The sequence below is a fragment of the Betta splendens genome, chromosome 5 (genome assembly GCF_900634795.4).
Source record: "Betta splendens chromosome 5, fBetSpl5.4, whole genome shotgun sequence".
Taxonomy (NCBI): Eukaryota; Metazoa; Chordata; class Actinopteri; order Anabantiformes; family Osphronemidae; genus Betta; species Betta splendens.
Genome location: NC_040885.2, coordinates 4,244,035 through 4,267,849, shown reverse-complemented (window position 1 = coordinate 4,267,849; position 23,815 = coordinate 4,244,035). Strand labels below are relative to the sequence as shown.

The 23,815-nt window shown below is 44.2% G+C and overlaps 1 protein-coding gene across 1 annotated transcript; it reads right to left on the bottom strand.

The window, feature by feature from the left end:
- Window positions 1-15,823: 15,823 nt before the first annotated feature.
- Window positions 15,824-23,079, bottom strand: arfrp1 (ADP-ribosylation factor related protein 1). The gene is made up of 7 exons (XM_029152190.3): window positions 22,712-23,079; window positions 22,431-22,518; window positions 22,088-22,170; window positions 19,730-19,811; window positions 18,353-18,423; window positions 17,496-17,596; window positions 15,824-17,087 (listed from the first exon to the last, which is right to left on the bottom strand). The coding sequence occupies exons 1-7, from the start codon at window positions 22,802-22,804 to the stop codon at window positions 17,000-17,002; spliced, it is 606 nt and encodes a 201-aa protein (XP_029008023.2). The 5' UTR covers window positions 22,805-23,079; the 3' UTR covers window positions 15,824-16,999.
- Between the last annotated feature and the right edge of the window lie 736 nt (window positions 23,080-23,815).

Here is a 23,815-nt window from a genome sequence, read left to right as displayed (position 1 = left end):
AGAGTGGAGGAGAGAGAGAGAGCAGGAGAGAAGCACAACTACTGGAGAGAAAGAGACAAGGTTAGTTGAACATAGAGTAATGATGGGAGGTTATTGGACAGAAGAGGTAGAAAGAAAGAGAGGAGCTCAGTGTATAAATTAAGTCCCCCAGCAGTCTATGTCTATTGCAGCTTAACTAAGAGATGGTTCCTGAGACTAACAATCATTGCCAGTGACCTGAACCATCTCTAACTATAAGCTTGATCAAAAAGGAAGGTTTTAAGACTGATCTTAAAGGTGGAGAGTGTATCAGCTTCTCGAACCTGAAGAGGGAGCTGGTTCCAGAGGAGAGGAGCTTGGTAGCTAAAAGCTCTGCCTCTACATTTTCTACATTTAAACACTCTAGGAACCACAAGTAGCCCAGCGCTCTGAGAACGAAGTGTTCTGCTGGGAGCATAAGGAACTATGAGGTCTTTAGGATAAGAAGGAGCTTTATCATTGAGTACTTTGTATGTGAGTAGGAGAATTTTAAATTCTATCCTACATTTTACAGGCAGCCAGTGCAGAGAAGCTAATGTAGGAGAAATGTGATCTCTCTAAGTCCTGTCAGAACTCTGGCTGCAGCATTTTGAATAAGCTGTAGGCTTTTTAAGGAGCTCTTAGGACATCCTATGAGTAAGCAGTTACAGTAGTCCAGCCTAGAGTTAACAAATGCATGGATCAGTTTCTCTGCATCACGAGAGGATGCTTCTGATTTTAGCTATATTTCTAAAATAAAAGTAGGCGGTTCTGGAGATTTGTTTAATGTATGATGTAAAAGAGAGATCCTGGTCAAAGATGACACCAAGGTTCCTCACAGTAGAATCTGAAGCTAATGTTATGCCATCCAGGGTGGCTATCTGACTCAATAGTGTCTCTCTCAGATTTTTAGGCCCAACAATAAGAATTTCAGTTTTATCTGAATTTAGTTGAAGGAAGTTTCGGGACATCCAGGATTTGATGTCTTTTAAACAACCCTAAATTTTGTTGATCTGTTTCATTTGGTTCCAAGGACATATATAGCTGAGTATCATTTGCGTAACAATAAAAATGAATAAAATGCTTTCTAATAATCTCACCTAGAGGAGACATGTATAGGCTAAACAAAATGGAACCAAGCACAGAACCCTGTGGTAGTCCATAGCTAATCCTTGTGCATGTGGAGAATTTCTCATTAACATGAACAAACTGGAATCTGTTCAACAAATAGGATTTAAACCATCCCAATGCAGTTCCTTTAATCCCGATTCTATGTTCTAGTGTCTGTAATAGAATGTTATGATCAATTCTATCAAATGCAGCACTAAGATCTAACAGGACAAGGACAGAAACTAGACCATTGTCCGAAGCTAATCGAAGATCATAAGTGACTCTAACCTGAGCTGTTTCTGTGCTATGATGTTTTCTAAATCCTGACTGAAAATCACAGTACAGGTTAGTCCCACTCAGGTGGTCAGATAATTGTTTAGCCACGATTTTTTCAAGAATCTTGGAAATAAAGGGTAAATTTGAAATGGGCCTATAGTTGGCTAGTTCTCCAGGGTCCAGGGTTGGTACATTACAAAGAGTAGTCAGTGTACCTGCACATTTATTAGTTTATTTCCAGAGGTCACAGCAAGATGTTATTTACTGATCATAATTTTTCAGATTGGCCTTACTGAAATGAATTAAATACCACATACCTGCAGTCCTGTGAAACTCCTCTTTAATGGCTGTTAGAGGTTTGTGGCAAGGAAAGCGCTTGAGGCTGAACTATTCTACATACACTGGCTTTACTAATGTGCTAAGCATCTACAATGTTATAAAGAAAACTACCGTTTGCATAAAAAAGGTAACGCAACAAAAAGAATCTGCTTGGATGTAAGAGCATGGCCACGATGGGTGAGGTGTCTGATAAATGGGTGGATACGATTTTTGATATATGTTATGTAGTCTCGAGAAAAACGGTACCGCTCAAATAAATGCTTGCTGTATGTGGGATTTGTTGGGTTTAGTTGTGTGAGGTTTTAAACCTTACTTTGTAAAGTGCCTTGAAATAACTTTGTTGTGATTTTGCTTAATATAAATAAAATTGAATTGAATTGAATTGAATTGAATAAATATGCATCCATCCATCCATCCATCCATTTTCATCCGCTTATCCGGGGCCGGGTCGCGGGGGCAGCAGTCTAAGCAGAGAGTTCCAGACTTCCCTCTCCCCGGACACTTCCTCCAGCTCTTCCGGTGGGACCCCAAGACGTTCCCAGGCCAGCCGAGAGACGTAGTCTCTCCAGCGAGTCCTAGGTCTTCCTCGGGGCCTCCTACCGGTGGGACATGCCCGAAACACCTCCCCAGGGAGGTGTCCAGGAGGCATCCGAACTAGATGCCCGAGCCACCTCAGCTGGCTCCCCTCGATGTGGAGGAGCAGCGACTCTACTCCGAGCTCCTCCCGGGTGACAGAGCTCCTCACCTTATCTCTAAGGGAGCGCCCAGCCACCCTGCGGAGGAAGCTCATTTCAGCCGCTTGTATGCGTGACCTTGCCCTTTCGGTCATGACCCAAAGCTCATGACCATAGGTGAGGGTAGGAACGTAGATTGACCGGTAAATTGAGAGCTTTGCCTTTCGGCTCAGCTCCCTCTTCACCACAACGGACCGATACACCGATCGCATTACTGCAGCCGCCGCACCGATCCGTCTGTCAAACTCACGCTCCTTCCTTCCCTCACTCGTGAACAAGACCCCAAGATACTTAAACTCCTCCACTTGAGGCAGGAACTCTTCTCCAACCTGGAGAGAGCAAACCACCTTTTTCCGGTCGAGAACCATGGCCTCAGATTTGGAGGAACTGATTCTCATCCCAGCCGCTTCACACTCAGCTGCAAACCGCACCAGCGCACGCTGGAGGTCCTGGCCTGACGAAGCCAACAGGACAACATCATCTGCAAAAAGCAGAGATGCTATCCTGTGGTCCCCAAACCAGACCCCCTCCGGCCCCTGGCTGCGCCTAGAAATTCTGTCCATAAAAATAATGAACAGAACCGGTGACAAAGGGCAGCCCTGCCGAAGTCCAACATGCACCGGGAACAGGTCTGACTTATTGCTGGCAATGCGAACCAAGCTCCTGCTCCGGTTGTACAGAGACCGAACAGCCCTTAGCAAAGGGCCCTGGACTCCATACTCCCGGAGCACCCCCCACAGGATGTCACGAGGGACGCGGTCGAATGCCTTCTCCAGATCCACAAAGCACATGTAGACTGGTTGGGCAAACTCCCACAAACCCTCAAGCACCCTGCTGAGGGTATAAAGCTGGTCCAGCGTTCCACGACCAGGCCGAAAACCACATTGTTCCTCCTGTATCCGAGGTTCGACTATCGGCCAAATTCTCCTCTCCAGTACCCTGGCATAGACTTTCCCAGGGAGGCTGAGAAGTGTGATCCCCCTATAGTTGGAACACACTCTCCTGTCCCCCTTTTTGTAAAGAGGGACAACCACCCCGGTTGTCCAGTCCAGAGGAACTGTCCCCCTCCTCCACGCGATGTTGCAGAGGCGTGTCACCCAAGACAGCCCCACAACATCCAGAGACTTGAGGTACTCAGGACGGATCTCATCCACCCCCGCTGCTCTGCCACCGAGGAGCTTACCAACTACCTTGGTGACCTCAGCCTGGGTGATGGGCGAGTCCGCCTCTAAGTCCCCTGCCTCTGCTTCCTCAGCAGAAGGCATGTCGGAGGGGTTGAGGAGATCCTCAAAGTACTCCTTCCACCGTCCAATAACATCCCCAGTTGAGGTCAACAGCTCCCCACCTCCACTGAAAACAGAGTTGGTAAAGAACTGCTTCCCCCTCCTGAGGCGCCGGACGGTTTGCCAGAATCTCTTTGAGGCCGAGCGATAGTCCTCCTCCATGGCCTCCCCGAACTCCTCCCAAGCCCGAGTTTTTGCCTCCGCAACGGCACGGGCTGCAGCACGCTTGGCCTGCCGGTACCCATCAGCTGCCTCAGGAGTCCTACAGGTCAACCATACCTGGTAGGACTCCTTCTTCAGCTTGATGACGTCCCTTACCTCCGGCGTCCACCACCGGGTTCGGGGATTACCACCACGACAGGCACCGGAGACCCTGCGTCCACAGCTCCGAACGGCCGCGTTGACAATGGAGACGGAGAACATGGTCCACTCGGACTCTATGTCTCCCACCTCCCTCGGAATCTGCTCGAAGCTCTCCCGGAGGTGTGAGTTAAAGGTTCGTCTGACAGAGGGTTCAGCCAGGCATTCCCAGCACAAATGACGGTGAGTGACCTATCCCCCACCCGAAGGCGCAGGGAAGCGACCCTCTCGTCCACCGGGGAAAACTCCAACACATGGCGACTAAGCTGGGGAGCTATGAGCAAGCCCACACCAGCCCGCCGCCTCTCGCCGCAGGCAACTCCAGAGTAGAAAAGGGTCCAGCCCCTCTCAAGGAGTTGGGTTCCAGAGCCCAGGCTGTGTGTGGAGGTGAGCCCGACTATTTCTAGCCGGTACCGCTCGACCTCCTGCACAAGCTCAGGCTCCTTTCCCCCCAGTGACGTGACATTCCATGTCCCAATAACCAGATTGGTTATCCAGGGATTGGGGCGCCCAGGCTCCCGCCTTCGACTGTCGCCCAATCCACTCTGCACCGGCCCCCTACGGTTCCTCCCGCGGATGGTGGGTCCACTTGAGGACGGCCCCACGTCGCTCTTTCGGGCTGTGCCCGGCCGGGCCCCGTGGGAATAGGCCCGGCCACCAGGCACTCGCATACGAGCCCCAACCCCGGGCCTGGCTCCAGGGTGGGGCCCCGGCTGCGCCATACCGGGCGACGTCTCTGGCCTTGGTGGTTTGTCTTTCATAGGGGGTGAATAAATATGCATGACAGAAAATTAACTTGTGGCATCAAAATCCTCTTGCGGCGTGAATTCAATGCCGTGTGAATTAATACAGTGTCCTCATCTACAGGATCCTCTAGAAACGGACATTTTGGTCTCTGCACGAAGGACACAGGTGAAATCTATGAATGTACTGAAAGATTAAACAAGGTATTTAAACACCTGCACCCGACCAGGTTAGGTTCACAGAGTAAATTGCCATAGTAACTGACTCTGAGTTTCGATTACCTCGCTTCTTGAAACGGGTTTAACTTACCCCGCTTTACAGGTTTAAGTAACCTCGCTTCCTGAAACCGAAAACTCTGAATTTTCCTCATTTAGGGGTTAACAAACTCAGAGTTTCAACAAAATGTCACGGCTCCCAAGGTAGCAGACCCACATGCAACAGCGGAGACAAGACTTGAGTGGTAACGCAGTTTACTAGTTCTCGTGGTCAGGCAGGCGAAGGTCAATACACAGAGCAGGCAGGTACAGTACAGACAGGGTTTAGACAAGCAGTGGTCACAAGGCAGGCAAGGGTCAACTCACGGCAAGACAGGATCGTAGACGAGACAAGAATCAGGGTCAGGAGAAGCAAGGTCATACACGGGTTCAAGATCATGAGTATAAACGCTGGATTGCTGACTAACGCACATAGACAATCTGGCAACCGGTTGGGGTGAGAGGTGGTGCTTAAGTAGTGGCACTTGATGACTAGATGGGGAACAGGTGTGTGGTCTGGAGCAGGAAGTAAAGCTGGCAGTAACTAATAATGGCTGAGGCAGGAAGTGAAAATAACATAAAACCGGAAATGAACATAAACAATGGTGCAGTGACTGAGTCCATGACAGAACCCCCCTGTCTAGGGCGGATTCCTAGACGGCCCAGGGAGGTCCGGGTGGGCTTGATGGAACTCCCGGATGAGACTGGGGTCCAGGATGTCCCGTGCCGGGATCCATGATCTCTCCTCTGGCCCGTACCCCTCCCAGTCAACGAGGTACTGCAGCCCACGACCCCGCCGCCGACTGTTCAGCAATGCCCGGACCGTGTAAGCCGGGCCCCCATCGATGAGCCGTGGTGGAGGAGGTAGGGGTGTGGGGGGAACCAGAGGACTAGAGGTGAATGGCTTGAGTCGACTGACGTGGAAGGTAGGGTGGATGCGCATGGTTCTGGGTAAGGAGAGTCTGACAGAAGACGGGTTAATGATGCGTTCTATGGCGAAGGGTCCAATGAATCTTTGAGACAGCTTACGTGACTGGGTTTTGATGGGTAGATCCTTGGTGGAGAGCCACACCTGCTGACCTACTGCGTAACTGGGTGCCTGTGACCGATGACGATCCGCTGCCCTCTTGTGGCGCTCTTGGCTCGCGATCATAGCGCGACGCGCCCTTAACCAGGTGCAACGACAACGGCGGAGGAGGGCATGTGCGGACGGAATGACGACCTCCCCTTCCAATGATGGGAAGAGTGGTGGCTGGTAGCCGTACGCGCACTGGAACGGTGACAGACCTGTGGAGGAGCAAGGCAGGGTATTGTGGGCGTATTCCACCCAGAGGAGCTGTTGGCTCCAGGTGGATGGGCTAGTGGAAGCAAGGAGACGAAGCCCGGTCTCCAACTGCTGATTGGTCCTCTCAGTCTGGCCGTTTGACTCCGGGTGGTATCCGGACGTCAGGCTGACCTGGGCACCGAGCAGGGAACAAAACTCATGCCAGAATCGAGAGACAAACTGGGGTCCCCTATCGGAGACCACGTCCTTGGGGAAACCATGGAGCCGGAACAAGTGCTCAAGCACTGCCTGAGCCGTCTGCTTGGCCGACGGGAGTCTGGGCAGAGGAATGAAATGGGTCAATCGGGAAAATCGATCGAGTACCGTGAGGATGACTGTGTTACCCCCGGAGGGGGGTAACCCCGTGACAAAATCCAGTGCTATGTGGGACCAGGGTCGATGAGGCACGGGCAGAGGCTGGAGGAAGCCCGGAGGACGCTGGTTAGAGGTCTTGTGGGTCAAACAGACTGGGCAGGATGCCACATACTGCCTGATGTCCTTGAGGACTGACGGCCACCAGAAACGACTGCCCACCACAAAAGCCGTCCGTTGGATTCCCGGGTGGCAGCTAAACGTAGAGGTGTGGGCCCAGTGGATCACCTCCCCCCGAAGCTCCGGTGGCACGAACAGCCGATTCGGCGGGCACGCTGGGTGTGGAGGCAATCCCCGGGTGGCCTCCTTCACCCGAATCTCGACAGACCAGGTGACCGCCCCAACTAGACAAGATGCGGGCAGGATGGTTGATGGCGTCTCCACCTCCTCTCCTGACTCGTGGACCCGGGATAGGGCGTCCGGCTTGGTGTTCTTTGACCCTGGACGGTAGGAGAGGTGGAAGTTGAAGCGGGAGAAGAACAAGGACCAACGGGCTTGGCGGGAGTTCAGACGCTTATATATACGCTATATATATATATATATATATATATATATATATATATATATATATATATATATATATATATATTCCAGATTTTTATGGTCGGTGAACACCAGGAACGGCTGCTCGGCGCCCTCGAGCCAGTGACGCCACTCCTCCAGAGCCACCTTGACCGCGAGTAGTTCCCGGTTACCAATGTCGTAGTTACGTTCTGCAGGGGAGAGTTTGCGGGACAAGAAGGCACATGGATGCAGTCGCCCACCTTCGGGATCCCGCTGAGATAGTACCGCCCCCACGCCGGAGTCAGATGCATCCACCTCCACCACGAACTGACGAGCTGGGTCCGGCATCCGCAGCACCGGAGCCGAGGTGAAACTGGCCTTGAGCTGGAGAAACGCCCGATTGGCTTCTGGGGTCCACTGGAAGGCTGTTCTGGGGGAGGTGAGAGGGGAAGCTATTGCGCTGAAGCGGCGGATAAACCGCCTATAGAAATTTGCAAACCCCAAGAACCGTTGGACGTCCCGACGAGACTGGGGTACGGGCCACGCTGTCACAGCCTGGGTCTTGGCAGGGTCCATCTGAATTCCCTCCGGGGAAATCACGAAACCTAGGAATGAGATGGTGGTGACATGGAACTCGCACTTTTCTGCTTTGACGTATAACCGGTGCTCCAGCAGCTTCCTCAAGACCTGGCGTACATGATCACGATGTTCCTCTTCACTCCGAGAAAATACCAGGATGTCGTCTAAATAGACGAAAACAAACACATTAATCATGGAACTTAGCACATCGTTCACCAGCGCCTGGAAGACGGCCGGCGCGTTGGTGAGTCCAAAGGGCATGACTAGATATTCATAGTGTCCGGTGGGGGTATTAAAAGCCGTCTTCCACTCATCCCCCTCTCTGATGCGCACTAGATGGTAAGCATTCCTCAGGTCAAGCTTGGTGAAGACCTTGGCGTCGGCTAGGAGCTCGAAAGCGGACGAGAGCAAGGGTAAGGGGTAGGAGTCCCGAACGGTGATGGCATTAAGCCCCCGGTAATCAATGCAAGGTCGCAGGGACCCGTCCTTCTTCCCCATGACACAAAACTTTCTTCCTGAAATGGACCTCATATGTTCTATATAGGAGGGAAACTCTGCAGTTGCTGACCCAGGGGATGAGGCCATATCAGAGCACAGAGGAAGTAATTTCCCCAAACTTAGAAGAGTTTTATTTGAAAATTCTCAGATTGCTCCCTCTGATGTTTCAAAACAAGAAGGTGAGACCTTACCTGTCCAACTGAGCATATCGGAATCTCCCTCAGAAAATTGCTCAGTCATTTAGTGACAGCAGCCATAATGAAGACTGCCTTGTCGATGAACCTTTTGAGGAGGTATTAATGGACAGGACCAATGAGAGGCAAGCACACGAGGCATCTGAGAGAAGAGCAACCTCTCCAGTCATCATGGGGGAGAGTGAGAGTGACACTATTCCCAGGTGTTCCCAGAGGCAGAGGGGAGGGTGTAACCCAGATTACCAGGTTTAAATAGCGGTCCATCTTATCAATTAACTGTTGAGGGAAATAAATCGATCAATATGGTTAATTGAAAAAAAAAAGAGTAATAAATCGTATTTTAGAATAAATAATTTAACATTTATGCACAAAGTATGTGTATATAAACAAATGTACAAAAGTTGTTACATCTTTTAAAAACAGGCATTTTGGCAACTTTAAATGCACATTCTTTCAGTGAGCGTACTTGAAACAGAAAATACGAGGGGTTCACGTGATGCGGTGTGAGCAATCGGACGTTGTCACGTCATGCAAGTCATTGCCCAGTTACCGTCGAGGTGACTATGCATGAACTTTTGCTGCAGACAGTATTAGTTTGTTTTTCAGGCAAGAGAACCAAATATTTTGATTTATTGTGGTCATAATCAGCATGGGATATAAAGCCTCTTTGGGTGTGAATTAGCTGGTGGACAGAGCATCCTGCCAAAGACACGGAGAAGTAAGTCATGCTCATTAGCCGCTATGGCGCTAGCAGCCACATGGGTTTTGCTAATGCTAGCTTGACATGATGTATTGCTGAACCCCAATGTTTCATCTAAAAGCGATACAGCGACACAGCCTGGGGAAAGAAGCTAGCTCTGTGTCTGGTGATTCTGGTGGCTATGGCTCTGTGGCACCTGCCAGAAGGGAGGAGTTTAAACAGTTTGTGTGTGGGGTGTGTGGGGTCAGCAGTAATGCTTGCTGCCCGTTTTTTTTGAGTCTGGCCCGGTACAGATGCTTAATGGATAGAAGCTCAGTTCCAATGATTTTCTCTGCTGACCAGATTACCCTCTGCAGTCTGTGTCTGTCCTGTTTGGTGGCTGAGCCAAACCACACAATGGTGGAGGTGCAGAGGACAGACTGGATGATGGCAGTATAGAAGATGGTCAGCACCTCCTGGGGCAGGTTGAACTTCCTCAGCTGTCTCAGAAAGTACAACCTCTTTAGGGCCTTTTTGGGGACAGTGTCTATGTAGGGGGCCCACTTCAGGTCTTGGGAGAATGTGGACCCTAGGAACCTGAATGAGTCCACAGTAGACACTGTGTTGTTGTGGATGGGGGGGGCAGGCGGTTCTTCCTGAAGTCCACTGTCATCTCCACAGTTTGAGCGTATTGAGCTCCAGCTGCTTCTGACTGCACCGCTGGACCAGCTGCTCCACCTCCCATCTGTATGCAGACTCATCACTGTCCTGGATGAGCCAACGATGGTCCTATCGTCTGCATACTTTAGAAGTTTCACAGACAGGTTCCCTAAGGTGTAGTCATTAGTTTACAGGTATACATACCTTAAAGACGAACACACCATTATTAAGTTGTGATTTGCTGTTACTGAAGTTAATTAGTTTTTTAAAAAAGCATTTACTCCTAAAGTCTCGCGCAGGGGAACTGTGTGGAGTTATGGAGTATGTCTTCAACCTAAGCCTCAAGATGAGGGTGGTACCATGGCTCTGAAAGACCTCCTGCGTGGTACCAGTGCCCAAGACACTGCACACCAAAGACCTTAGCAGCTTCAGACCAGTGGCTCTGATATCACACCTGATGAAGACACTGGAGAGACTGGTCCTGGGTCACCTCCGCACTGCAATGGGAATCTACCTGGACCCCCTGCAGTTTGCCTATCGACACGGCATAGGAGTAGACGACGCCGTCATCTTCCTTCTACATCAAGCTCTTTCCCACTTGGAGAAGCCCGCAAGCACTGTGAGAAACATGTTCTTTGACTTCTCCAGTGCCTTCAACACCATCCAGCCGGTGCTTCTGAAACACAATTTGGAGGGGGCTGGTGTGGACCTCCATCTGACGGAGTGGATTATGGACTATCTCACAAACAGGCCTCAGTTTGTGAGTGCCAGGGACTGTGTGTCTGACACTCTGACCTGCAGTGTGGGGGCCCCACAGGGGACTGTACTGGCCCCCTTCCTCTTCACCCTCTATACGTCAGACTTGAGACACAACACAGGTGCGTTCTGCAGAGGGTCTCTGACAACTCTGCGATCGTCGGACTGATCACCGATGATGACGATGCAGAGTACAGAGGACTCACTCAAAACTTTGTGCACTGGTGCCAGAGGAACCACCTCCTGATCAATGCAGGGAAAACGAAGGAGATGGTGGTGGATTTCCGCAGACGGCAGCCTCTGTCATCCCACCGATGCACATCCAGGGAAGGGACATTGAGAGAGTGGACTTACACAAGTACCTGGGTGCATCTGAACAATATACTGGACTGGACTCACACACTAACACGGATGCACTGTACAGGAAGGAGCAGAGCAGACTCTAATTGCTGAGGAGATTGCTGTCTTTTGGAGTGATGGAGCCACTCCTGAAGACCTTCTGTGACTCTGTAGTGGCATCAGCCATTCTGTACAGTGTGGTCTGCTGGAGCAGCAGCATCACAGTGAGGGACAGAAAGAGACTGGACAGGGTCATCAAGAAGCCAGCTCTGTCCTGGGCTGCACTCTGGACACGGTGCAGGAGGTAGGCGAGAGAAGGGTCCTGGCTAAACAGACATCCATTCTGGACCAGGACTCTCACCCACTGGAGGACTCACTGTCTGCTCTGGAGAGCAGCTTCAGTAGCAGACTAATCCACGCTCGCTGTGTAAAGGAGAGATTTCGCAGATCTTTCCTGCCTGCTGCTATCAGATTGTACAATCAGAACCACGTCCTCCTACATTCACTCACCCACTGATCAGTGGTTTATATAGTAATCTGCTTTGCACAATATTTGTGCAAACTCTGTGAATTATCATTTATCTACTCCATATTTACACAAGGTGCAACAAATAACAAATTTTCTGTGCAACATTTGTGCAAACCGGTACAAGACTTATATTCATTACTGTGCAATAACCCTTCAATGACCTCATACTCACGCTACCTGTGCTGTACTGCGTTGTACTGTGCCAACACGAAGTGTTCTGTCACTGTATTCTCGCTAATCTGTACTGCTCTTGTGAGAAGTAATTTCCCCACTGCGGGACTATTAAAGGTTTTCTTATCTCTTATCTTACCTTAACTATTTGAGACTGTACTGGCTATTCCAAATTCGATATTGGTCCCTGGTAAAAGGGTGGTGCCCTGTAAATGAATAAATGAATGAATGCAGGGCATAGGCGAACTAGGCGGTCACCTAGTGGGCCAACTTCTTGGTGGGGGGACGTCACTCCAAGCCTTCAGAAAAAAAACATGTAAACACGCTCGGAGCGGAGAAGAAGGGTGCAGAATCACGATCTCGCCTAGAGTACCGAAACACGTTCATGAGCCGGGAAAGTGCATAGTCGCGATCGGGCGGGGGTGCATAATCGCGAGCAGAGGGCGAAAAATCATGATGTTGCCTAGGGCACCAATTTGGCCAGGGCCAGTCCTGAATGAATTAATTCCTAATTTAATTAAGAATTATGAATCAATAATAACTAAGTGTTTCACTTACCAAACTATAGACATTTGTCATATATAGTTACAAATATTTAAGATAATAACTAATTTTGTGAATCTAAATTATAAACATAATTGGCATCCCCACTCAGGAGTTATAATCCCAATTGTTATAATTTGTGCACCTCGCATAACCACAACATGTCGAACTACATAGGTGTATGCATATGGATGTATATAGGTATAAGTGTATACAATTCCTATGATGTTATTGTTAGTATTAATATTAAGGCATATTATATTATTAAGGCATATTATTATAAGTATTAACATTAATACAAGGCTTGCTGCTAGAGAGAATGCTGATTTCATTAGAGCTGTAAGTCACTGTTTTTTTGGCGTTTCAAGAGAGAGGATTGATGAGGCCACACCCACATGAATGATGCCTGACATCGTATCAGACAACGTTGATGGTGCTGCTTTCAATGGCATCTCCAAGAACAAAGTTCCAATCAACAAAATACATTATTCTTTTTCTGTGCTATAATGTAGGTCTACTGCTGCAGCTCAGTTGTCGGGCCCTCATGTTTCTTTTGCTTCACAGCGTACTCCACGCTGCAGATTACCAAATTCACAAACCTTGCCATGTTTCTTTTTTTTTGTGTGTCCTGTCCGGCAGTTCAACAAGCAGCATGTTTTAAGCTGAGTGTCATATTGTGATGGACAGTTTTGCTTTTTCAAGGGGAGTATATAAGTAATATATATACTCCTCTTGATTAATGGTTTATTTTTGGGTTTTTTTGGGTTCTCTACCTACTGCACCACCAAATACAAAAATGTAAATACACATACAGACAGGTGACAACGATCAACTAATTACAGCAACAACAACACTAGAGCGAGAATGCCCCCTGGAGGTATGGATGCCTAAATCATAATTCATATCATGTTACTAATACTTCAAGAGAGGTAAAATTGTATTTTGTGAAAACATGTTTCAGATGTGTTATCCCTTTGTTTTGCTAAATAGAAAAATGTATTGGCTTTCTACCCAACGTCATGTTGCAGGATTACAGTCTAATGTCCTGTGCAGATTCACAGACTGCTCCTTCACAATATTGCCACAATAAGAGGAAAGATCCAAGATGGCCAAGAGGATGCGGTAGTTAATCAAGTAGACCACAGACATGGAAGACTCTTATGTTTCTGCACTGTTCATTTCTTCATGTCCTGAAGAAATGTTATTTGCATTTCTTTACTTCACATTGTAACAAAAATGTTCAGTCCTAAGGCAATGCTCCAGTAATTTTGAGTTTAGCCTTTTTAATAGCCAGCGCTCCTTCCTTTCTGATAGTCAGACACCAGTGTTGCAGGTGTGAGAATGTAAAGATCTTCGCACACACACGGCGACAGGGAAGAGATGGTGCATGTAATTTGATTGGGTTAGACAGACATTCCACCCTAGTCAGACAGAGGGGTTAAAAGGCGAAGACAACTTGAGGATTGTGTGATCTTTGCATTATACCTCCTTGGTGTATGTTTTGATCCCCCCAGCTGGCTTTTGATTTGCTTTTCCCATTATCTTTTATTTTTCTCTGTTATTACAATAAATTTCACAAAAGACAACTCTCTCATCTGCCTTTATTACAAATTTTCACAACAAGGGTCTCACCCCAAATCCAGCACAGAAGCAGGTTCTGAGTACTAGATCAATAGAGGCTGGGATCTACCAGACCAGGCAGGACCCCAGGTGCAGGCTGTGCAAAGATACCCCTGAAACAATCCAGCACATAACAGCAGGTTGCAAGATGCTAGCAGGCAGGGAATACAGGGAATGCCATAACCAAGTTGCCGGCATAATGGACAGGAACATCTGTGCTGAGTACAGGCTAGAAGTGCCAAAGTCCAAATGGCACACACCTCCAAAGGTGGTTGAGAATGACAGAGCTAAGTCCCAGCCTGACATAGTAGTGGCCAACCAGCCTGACATAGTAGTGGTGGACAAACAAGACAATAAGGCTGTAGTGATGTAGCAATCCCATGCGATACCAACATCAGGAAGAAGGAGCACAAAAAGTTCAAGAAGTACCAAGGGCTGAAAGAAGAGATAGAGAAGATGTGGAGGGTAAAAGCACAAGTGGTACCCGTGGTGACAGGAACACTAGTGGCTGTAACTCCCAAATCCTGCAAATCCCAGGAACAACAGATTTCTATCCAGGAGTGTAGTCCTATGAACAGATAAGATACTGCACAGCTCCCAGGTCTCTCGTAGGACACAAGCTTGTAGGAATAAGACTGCTCCAAGAAAGGGGTGACTGGGGAATTTCTCTTTAATCTCAATTAGGAGTGTATCACATGACCATATGTGTGTGTGTGTGTGTGTGTATCCTAAATGGTGCACTGCATAAAGGCAAATGATTGGGAACTGTGTTAAAAGCATCCATTTGACATCAAGCTGAATTCAACAATAGCAACACTAATCATTGGTAACAGATACAACATACAGCATATACAAAATATCATCATGAGACTTCGACCTGCCTGTGTGACCTGAAGCCAGTTGGGTTCCGTTTTGCTAACTGCTCTGATGTTACTCTGGGTGCAAAGGTTCACTCTCCACTTTTGTAGTGAGCAACTTGTGTGTGTCTAACAGAAAATAAAAAGAGGAAGCTTAACTTGGACCCGGCCTAAGTGACAGACAGAACTGGACCAGAGATATAAGGTTGTCAACAAAGCCAAACCTAAATTTAAAACTTCCATTTAAACTGATGCACCACAGGAATGTAATGCAGTGTATGCAGACGAATAGTCTACAACATGGTGATTTATTTGGGCAAAAGTAAATTAATTAATATATTACAAACATTTCCTCCAGTCCTTCTACCTCTGGTAAACCTACCGGTCATTCCCATTGCCTGCTGGACCTATCTTTATCCCTAGAATTGTAGTCTTCACCTGAATGCGAACAGAATGCACCAGGCCTTGGATCTGTTTTTATTGCATTTGTTTGTGATATTAGAATTATTTCTGCCATTTATCCCGGTTGGCATGAAATAACTCCACTAACACACACATATATATTCAGCGTTAAGTGCATAAACTATTGCAGCAGAGAAAGACAGGCTGATCAGACACAGCCTTGCGGTAATTATGAATATAAGTATGAAAATGTGACAGATTATTTTGATTAAAGACAAGCGAGCATGTCTGAGTGCACAGATAAAGGGCCGATACTGAGTCATCATTTCAGAGATCAAGGCAGCTGCCACAATGGACCATCAAGGAGGGCGGTGAAATCACTCTGGCCTGTTTATTTTACCTCTGCAGCAAAGCATTAACAGTTTTAATCACCACAGCTTGTTCTGGGTGTCTTATTTGTCATTTAAAAAAGTTTTCTATTCAACAACTTTGGAAAGAGTGCAAAGCTAAACCTTTATTGTCTATTTGATAATAGACAACAGACATCTCCACTCACCCAGTGGGTAGTCTTTTCATTTTCTTTTTTGTTAATTTATATTTGTCCAGTCAATGATTTACCATTACTTATCTTTTTTTTTTTACCTCTGGTGTGAAAACAATATGGACAGTTTAATTACCACAGCTCAACACCTTAAGAAACCTGTTGCAAGGGTTTATTTTGAAAATAAACAAAGCTATTACAATCTTTACATACATACCTTTAAAACAGTTAAGTTAAACGTGTTAAATTAGGTGTTTTTTAACTATAAAGAACAACAAAACAGACATGTTAAAGATTTCTCTGAAGTCAGAAATGTATTGTTCATCGTGTGCAGAGGATATCGGTTTCAGTTATTTAACCTTCATTCATACTCATCAGATGCTTTCATGAGCTTTCTTATCAGTATGTTTTTATACATTTAGTGTTTTAGAATTTATTTATTAGGTTATTTAGCAAATAAGCACAACATTTCCTCAGCAGTGCAGATTAATGACTGCTTAAACTCTGCATTTTTGAGCCAGTCAGCCAATCAAACACACCAGTTAAAGTCTAGAGGCCTTTGTGTGACTGTACTACTGACTTTGTGAAGAAGCTGTAGCTTTTTTTACTCTATTATTAACAAAACAAGCCAAGGTACAGAGTGGAAAGGTCAACGATGCTGAGCATTTTTTAAGAAACAAACTGATGCTTTTGGTTCTATTGTACAATTTTTGCAAAGTAACAAAAAATACAGGATATTCCTTCCCACCACTAGGTGTCCGCATAGTTTACATTATGATTTTGGAATGAGGTTATCAAGTTTAATTGTTCCACCTGACCAAACTAAAGCAATAGAAACTAAAATCAGATTCTTTGCCGTTTCATAGCCGTTTCATAACTTTGCTTTCATAAATATGGTCAAAAAAAAATTATGCACAAGCTGCTACGAAACAAGACTATTTACTTTTGTTTTCAGTACATAAAGTCCGGAGATTGTGAATTCTAGTTTGACTCTAAATATGTGACTTAAAGATTTTATCTGATTCTGTGAACAAACCACTGTTGGAGTTAACGGGACAATTTTGAAGAAACTTACTGAGGTTTCTGTGCAGTGGGAAAGCTTCATAAAGTCACAGTTGCAGCATTTGCAGCCAAACCACAGGATGCTGCAGAAGAAATCACAACACTGCTTCAAAAAGTGTCACCTGTATGTTTGTTTTAGTCTGGTGGTAAAAAAAAAAAAACACGCTGTGTGCTCTGCACTCTTAAATGTCACAGCAAGAACAAGGTGAGTGAAAAGTCAGCTCCACAAGGAACATTCCTGAGGAGAAGAGAAAAGTCCAACACAAGAGTACTTATGTGATGTCCTTCTGCCTGGGGGGCCTGTGAATGTTCCTGATCACGCACTTCACCATCCACTCAATGCCTTCATTCACCCCATCTCTGCCAAAAAACAAGTACAATGACTTTAGTTTCACTTCTTAATTTTCTAGAATAAGTGCTTTCAGAGGAAAAGATGGTGGAATGTTCATGACCACCTGATATTGCGGCTGACAACAAGCAGTCACTAGTTCAGCTTCTCAGCTTATTAAGTGGCTTACACAAATTAAACAAAAAGGAAATACCTGCAATCTGCTACATTAACATATGTCACTATCACTAGATCGCTTTTTGGACTTTGTTAGTTCGGGTCAATATCCAACTTGTTTGTGCCTTTTCATTAACAAAACTTAGTAAACACTTTTATTGTCCAAATTATAATGCATACAATTACATAACTATATCAAACAATTTCAATTAATTACTGGCTAAATATTATGTAATTTGTTGGGTTTACTGTCGTAGCCTTACCCTGTCAGAGCAGTACAGGGCTGGACTAAACAGTCTCTCTTCCCAATCTTGGGGGCACAATCACTGAAGGCTGTTTTTATGTCCGGCACCGACAAACAGTTCTGAAAACAGAGAAGACACAGGACAGGACTAAAGCCCACAACAGCGATGACACACCTGTCAAAGGCACAGAGCATTTAATTTAGGGTTGGGAATCAATTCAATTTTACTGAATTGGCTTTTGCTTTCATTTCTATTTAATATCATTCCTTCCATTCTTCCTTGGAGATGCAGCAGTGTAGCGGATAAAGCTTCAGCAGTAACACCCTGTGCTAAACTGACTAAATCTGTAAATCTTAAATCTTTTACTTTCAGTACCATTTTTTTCTGGAATTGCCTAAGATTTCCTAAATGATGGAAATTTGCCAGATGTTACCACAGATGCTGTTATAGCTCTGTGACAGTCCCCACTTTTCTTTTTGATCAGCTCTAACTTTTCATTTTAAATTTGGTTCTAACTTCAGAACATTTTTGGTATCCAACCCTTGATCTGGAGCTGAGTGTTTCAATAAGGTGCCTGTAAGTAGAGCATGTCCCTAAATGACAATGTTTAAAAGTGTATCTTGCATAACGGGTATTATGTTTTTAATACTTAAATAAACTAGTTAAACAACTTGTCAAAAACGCAAACATTCAGTTTTTGCTTTCTAGTTGAAAATGTTTTTTTGCATAGTGTTGACAAAAAAATATTTATTAATTCTTTTGATAAATTTGTGTGAACTGAACCATGGCAGACAGAATTAACATTAGTGTTTTTAAACTCATCATTTTATTATGAACTTTAACATGGCTGCAAAAGAGAAAAGGGAGCGGAGTACCGGTACATCCTGTTTGTTGGCCAACACAAGGAGTGGAACGCCTTCCAAAACCTCACTGCTGATCATTTTCTCTGCAGGAGAGGAGAGACTGATTACCGAATCAACAAACTACATTTCTGGCAATTTGAGTCTTTCTCACTTGTTAATACTGATTCATTACACAATAAAAGAAGTAGGCATTACCAGTTTCTACAAGAATTCAGGATTTTGACACTTTAACAATTGCATCAAATTCAGCCCATATGTGAACATTTTTTGTGAGGCTATGATATGCCGTTAGTTGGGCTGCTCATATGACGGCGCAGCGCAGCGGCAAAATAACGCAGCCGCTGGCGAAATACCGGAGAAAAAAAACGAAGCGGCAGCAGAAGGAGAAAGGCTGCGCCCTAATTTCTTCATATTAGCATTAAATATCAAACAAAAAAAATGTTAATCTGCAATTCATACAAAGTTCGGCTCATGGTTTGTGAATACTACAGCGACACAGGAGAATGTAACAATGAAACACTGGTGTCCCGGATGTAGCAGTGGTAACAAACGCTGTTTATCATCACGTGAAGACCATTCATTAAGTGCCACTGTGTTAAATGTTACTTTGTTACATAATCTGCTCCGCCGCTAGCGTCTGCTGACTGCGCATCATCTTTTTCACTACATAGGGATGAACAGCGCCACCACAGAACAGCACAACTTAAACGGTGCAGACACTAAATGTAACAAAAGCATTAAAATATGACAACATGGTTTTTAGTGGTTGTCACTGTTGCCTGTTCTTCTGTGTCTTTTCTCCCACAGGTAGGTTGGCTGAAGCTGCTGCAGATCTTCACATTGGAACAAAACTCTATGCTTGCTTTGTTTATTTATATTTTGTATACTGAAGTTTCATTATTCAAACGCTTGATTTTTTGTTTTGTTTGAGATTTAAAGAGTCAAAATCAAAACTGAGTTAAAAAAAAACCCTGATAAGGAATTTCTAATAAGCAAAACATCAAATTCCTTTTTTTAATCCGATTAATCGAAAAAATAATTGACAGATTAATTGATTATCAAAATAATCGTTAGTTGCAGTCCTAACCCAGCTATGTTTTATGATTTTCAACTGCCTCTGTGATGTTTCAGCTAAAACAGCTAAATTAAGGTTTTAAATATTGTTTTTAAATTTTATTGTGAAATATAGTCGTCTTTAATGCTACATTACAAGTACCTTACCTAAATAAACTGTGCTTTGTAAAATCTGTTAGAAACGCTCAACAAATCCTACAAGAAGTTTAAGTACTAAATTAGTGTTTACATGAAAAGAAGACAGCAAGTATAAAGGCAACTTAATCAGTTAAATTTTATAACACACTGAAGCACAATCAAGAGTGTGTTTCTCACCGAAAGCCTCCTTTGACTCAGACAGGCGCTCTTCATCAGTTGAATCTATGACATAGATGACTCCATGGGACTCCGCATAGTACTATATATAAACCACAAAGAACATTAACAGGACATCAAAGCAGTATCATAGACCCTTCTTAAACTTATCCTGAATTTATTAATTCATTATATTTATTTATTATATAAGACTGTTACACAACATAAACTCTTCATAAATTCCTTGTTTCAAACAGATCCCCTTTTCAAAAAACGAAAAACTTCCTGGTTTCCTCTTTACCGGCCCCTATTCAATGGCAGAAGGTCCGGCTGTAGATTATTTAGACAGCGAGTTCTTTAGCAGTCTGATGTTCGTGGTTCACAAATTATCACCAAATGAATCAGTCCATGAACTTTAAATTTACCAAAACCTCGGTCTTACTTGGAGTTAACTTCAATAGTGAACTCTTGCAAGTCATCCACTTGTCTTTTAGACCCATTCCCAACCAGATTACTCAAAGACGTTCTACCTTTAATCAGCTTGTCCATATTAATTCAAATCAACCAATCTTTACATATAGGCTATGTACCACAGGCTTTTAAGCTGTCTACAGTCAAACCTCTATAGAAAAAAACTACTCGGGACCCTGGAGAACTAGCCAACTACAGGCCCATTTCAAATTTACCCTTCATCTCTAAGATTCTTAAAAAATTGTAGCCAAACAATCTGACCACCTGAGTAGGAATAACCTATACGAAGATTTTCAGTCAGGATTTAGAAAACAGCATAGCACAGAAACAGCTCTGGTTAGAGTCACTAATGATGTTCTTTTAGTTTCAGACAATGGTCTAGTTTCTGTCGTTGTCCTAGATCTTAATGCTGCATTTGATACAACTGATCACAGCGTTCTATTACAGAGAGTAGAACATAGCATAGGAATGTTGAACAGATTGCAATTTGTTCATGTTAACGACAAATTCTCTATATGAACAAGGATTAGCTTTGGTTCTGTGCTTGGTCCAATTCTGTTCAGTCTATACATGCCTCATCTAGGTGATATTATTAGGATGCATTCCATAAATTTTTATTGTTATGCAGATGATACTTAGCTATATATGTATTTGAAATCAAATGAAACAGATCAAGTAGTTAAAAGTCAAAGTTGTTTAAAAGACATCAAATCCTAAATTCAGATAAAACAGAGGTTCTTATTGCTGGGCCTAAAGATCACAGAGACACCATTGATTCAAATAGCCACATAACAGGGTGACATAACATTAGCTTCAGATTCTACTGTGAGAAACCTTCATGTCATCTTTGACCAGGATCTGTCTATTACATTCAACATTAAACAAATCTCCAGAACTGCCTACTTTCACTTAAGAAATATATCTAAAAACAGAAGTATCCTCTCTTAGAGCGATCCAGAGAAACTGAACCATGCATTTGTTACCTCTAGGCCGGACTACTGTAACTCCTTACTCATACGGTGTCCTAACAGCTCCTTAAAAAGCTTACACTAAGCTTAGCTAAGTCAAAATGCTGCACACAGAGTTCTGACGGGACTTAAGGAGATCACATTTGTCCTACATTAGCATCTCTGCCCTGGCTGCCTGTAAAATGTAGGCTAGAATTTAAAATTCTCCTACTCACCTACAAAGCACTTAATGAAGACCTCAGAGTTCCTTATGCGACTAGCAGAATGCTTTGTTCTCAGAGTGCATGGCTACTTGTGGTTACTAGAGTTTTTAAATGTAGAATGGGAGGCAGAGCTTGTAGCTACCAAGGTCCTCTCCTGTGGAACAAGCTCCCTGTTCAGGTTCGAGAAGCTGACACACTCTCCCCCTTTAAGATCAGGCGTAAAATCTTCATTTTTGATGAAGCGTATAGTTAGAGATGGTTCAGGTCACTGGCAATGATTGCTAGTCACAGGAGCCATCTCTTCGTTAGCTAGTTAGCTGCAATAGACATAGACTGCTGGGGGACTTAATTTTTACACTGAGCTCCTCTGTTTCCTTCTATCTCTTCTATCCAATAACCTGCCATTATTGTTTCACATTTAACTAACCTTGTCTCTCTCTCTCTAGTAGTCTGTCTCGCTCTCTTCCCCAATATCCTTCCCTACAGGTATCATCAGACTCACTGTGCCTACTTATGTTAGCTCAGTCACTGTATTCTATTTCTACACCACACTCAGAATGTGCAATATCCACAACATCATAGTCATAATGTGCAATTTTCCCACTGTGGGAAGCTTCTTATTGAAGGTGAGGATCTGAGTCTACAGTGCATAGAAGCTAATCCACTATAACACATAGACCTATTGTTCAATGGGGCCGTTGGAAAATTCCTGAAATGATTGGTTTGTTTGAACTTACTTTGTCCCAAAGAGACTGAAGCTCCTCTTGACCGCCCAGATCCCAAAACATCAGTCGTGCTTTGCCCACATCAATGGTGCCAACTGTGAAGGAATCAAAGATCAATGTTACACAATAAAACAACCAGCATAACATTTCTACATTGCATATGGGAAGTTAGTAAAATTCAAAAGCTTAACATCTTTCAGGAAGCAGCTACACACAATACTTAACAGTTGTCAGTCATTAAAAAAATCTCCTTTATTAAGCAATAAGATGAAATTACATAGCAGAAAACACAAAAATTATAAACACAACCTTGAGTTCCTACTGGGCATAATCATTAATGAGCACAATTACTTACTGTTCAGGCCAACTGTGGTTGTAATCTTTGATAAACTCATTCCCTTGTAGTTTTTACTGAATTTTGTTTTGGTTTGTTCCAGAAATGTCTAGAAATAAAAGAAACCACGCCACAGTTGTTTGATTATACATTGTTTCAAACAAAGTCTAAACGACAATAAATGACAATTGAGAAAAAAGGCAAAAAAAGGCTTTAGCTTGAACATTCTAGAGAACTCTGCTTTGACCGACTTAACCAAGAGTCATGAATTAAATACTACTAAACTTCAGACAACACGTTACCGTTTTTCCCGCATTGTCGAGGCCCAGGATCAACACGCAGTATTCGTCCTTTTGGAACATGTATTTATACAATCCGGACAATAAGGTGTACATGTTGAAAAAATGAAAACAACGCGAACAGTTAGCTACCTACGTAGCCTATATTAGCTTGATAACGCAGCCAACGTAACAGATTAAACACAACGACACGTGCCACTGTGGCTTCATCATAATCAACGTAAGCAACGCAGTCTATAAACATGAGTGGCCAACAACAATATGTACATGAAATAAAATACTTTAGGTCGTTGCTAGCAGTACAAAAATAACTCTACATGGAGGTTAACCCGGAAGTACAACTTCTACTTCTTCTTCTTGTTTTAATGGCACTTGGCAAACTGCGTAGTGCATTACCGCCACCTTCTGTGTTAGTGTATGCAGTATCGCCCCCAAAAAACAAACAAAAGAACGATATCCTACTCAGTAGCCCCGTCTTCACTACAAACCTAAGCACCGCTCTGTTTCCTATACCCCTGTAATCTAACAACATTTTCAGGTCTGTCTCCCCTCTTCCCCCTTTCAGTGCCTCTGTCATCCTACTTCTTTGCTGTATGTATAATAGACAGTGTATCAGAACATGCTTTACTGTTTCCTCCGCTCCACACTCACATCTTCGTGTCTCATGCTTTCCTAATATTCTTTTAGTTTAACCCAGTATGCCCAAATCTCATCCTCCTCATCACATCATCCCTTTTCCTATTCCCACTACAAGTTATCATCACCCCCACCTTCCTTTGTATGTTATAATACCATCTTCCTGTTGGGGATATGCGAGGAGCACAAATTATAATAATTGGATTTATAGCTCCTGGGTGGAGATACCAATTATGTCTATAACTTCGATTCACAAATGTATTAGCTTATTATTATTAGGTTATTAGCTTAAATATATATATAACTATTATATATAGTAGTTATAGTTATATATAGTAGTTATATATAACTACTGACAAATGTCTATAGTTTAATAAGTGAAACACTTAACTATTATTGATTTAATAATTATTAATTGAATTAATAATTAATAATTAAAGTACTAAGTGAAGTACTGTATGTGTATGCGTG

Bases quoted from the DNA above. Each gene is read 5' to 3' on its own strand.
- arfrp1 (XM_029152190.3), bottom strand. From the start codon at position 22,804: ATGTACACCTTATTGTCCGGATTGTATAAATACATGTTCCAAAAGGAC. The intron at 22,171-22,430 runs GTAAGTAATTGT...ATTCCTTCACAG, and splicing joins AACCACAGTTGGCCTGAACA to TTGGCACCATTGATGTGGGC. The intron at 18,424-19,729 runs GTGAGAAACACA...CCTCTCCTGCAG, and splicing joins TGAGTCAAAGGAGGCTTTCG to AGAAAATGATCAGCAGTGAG.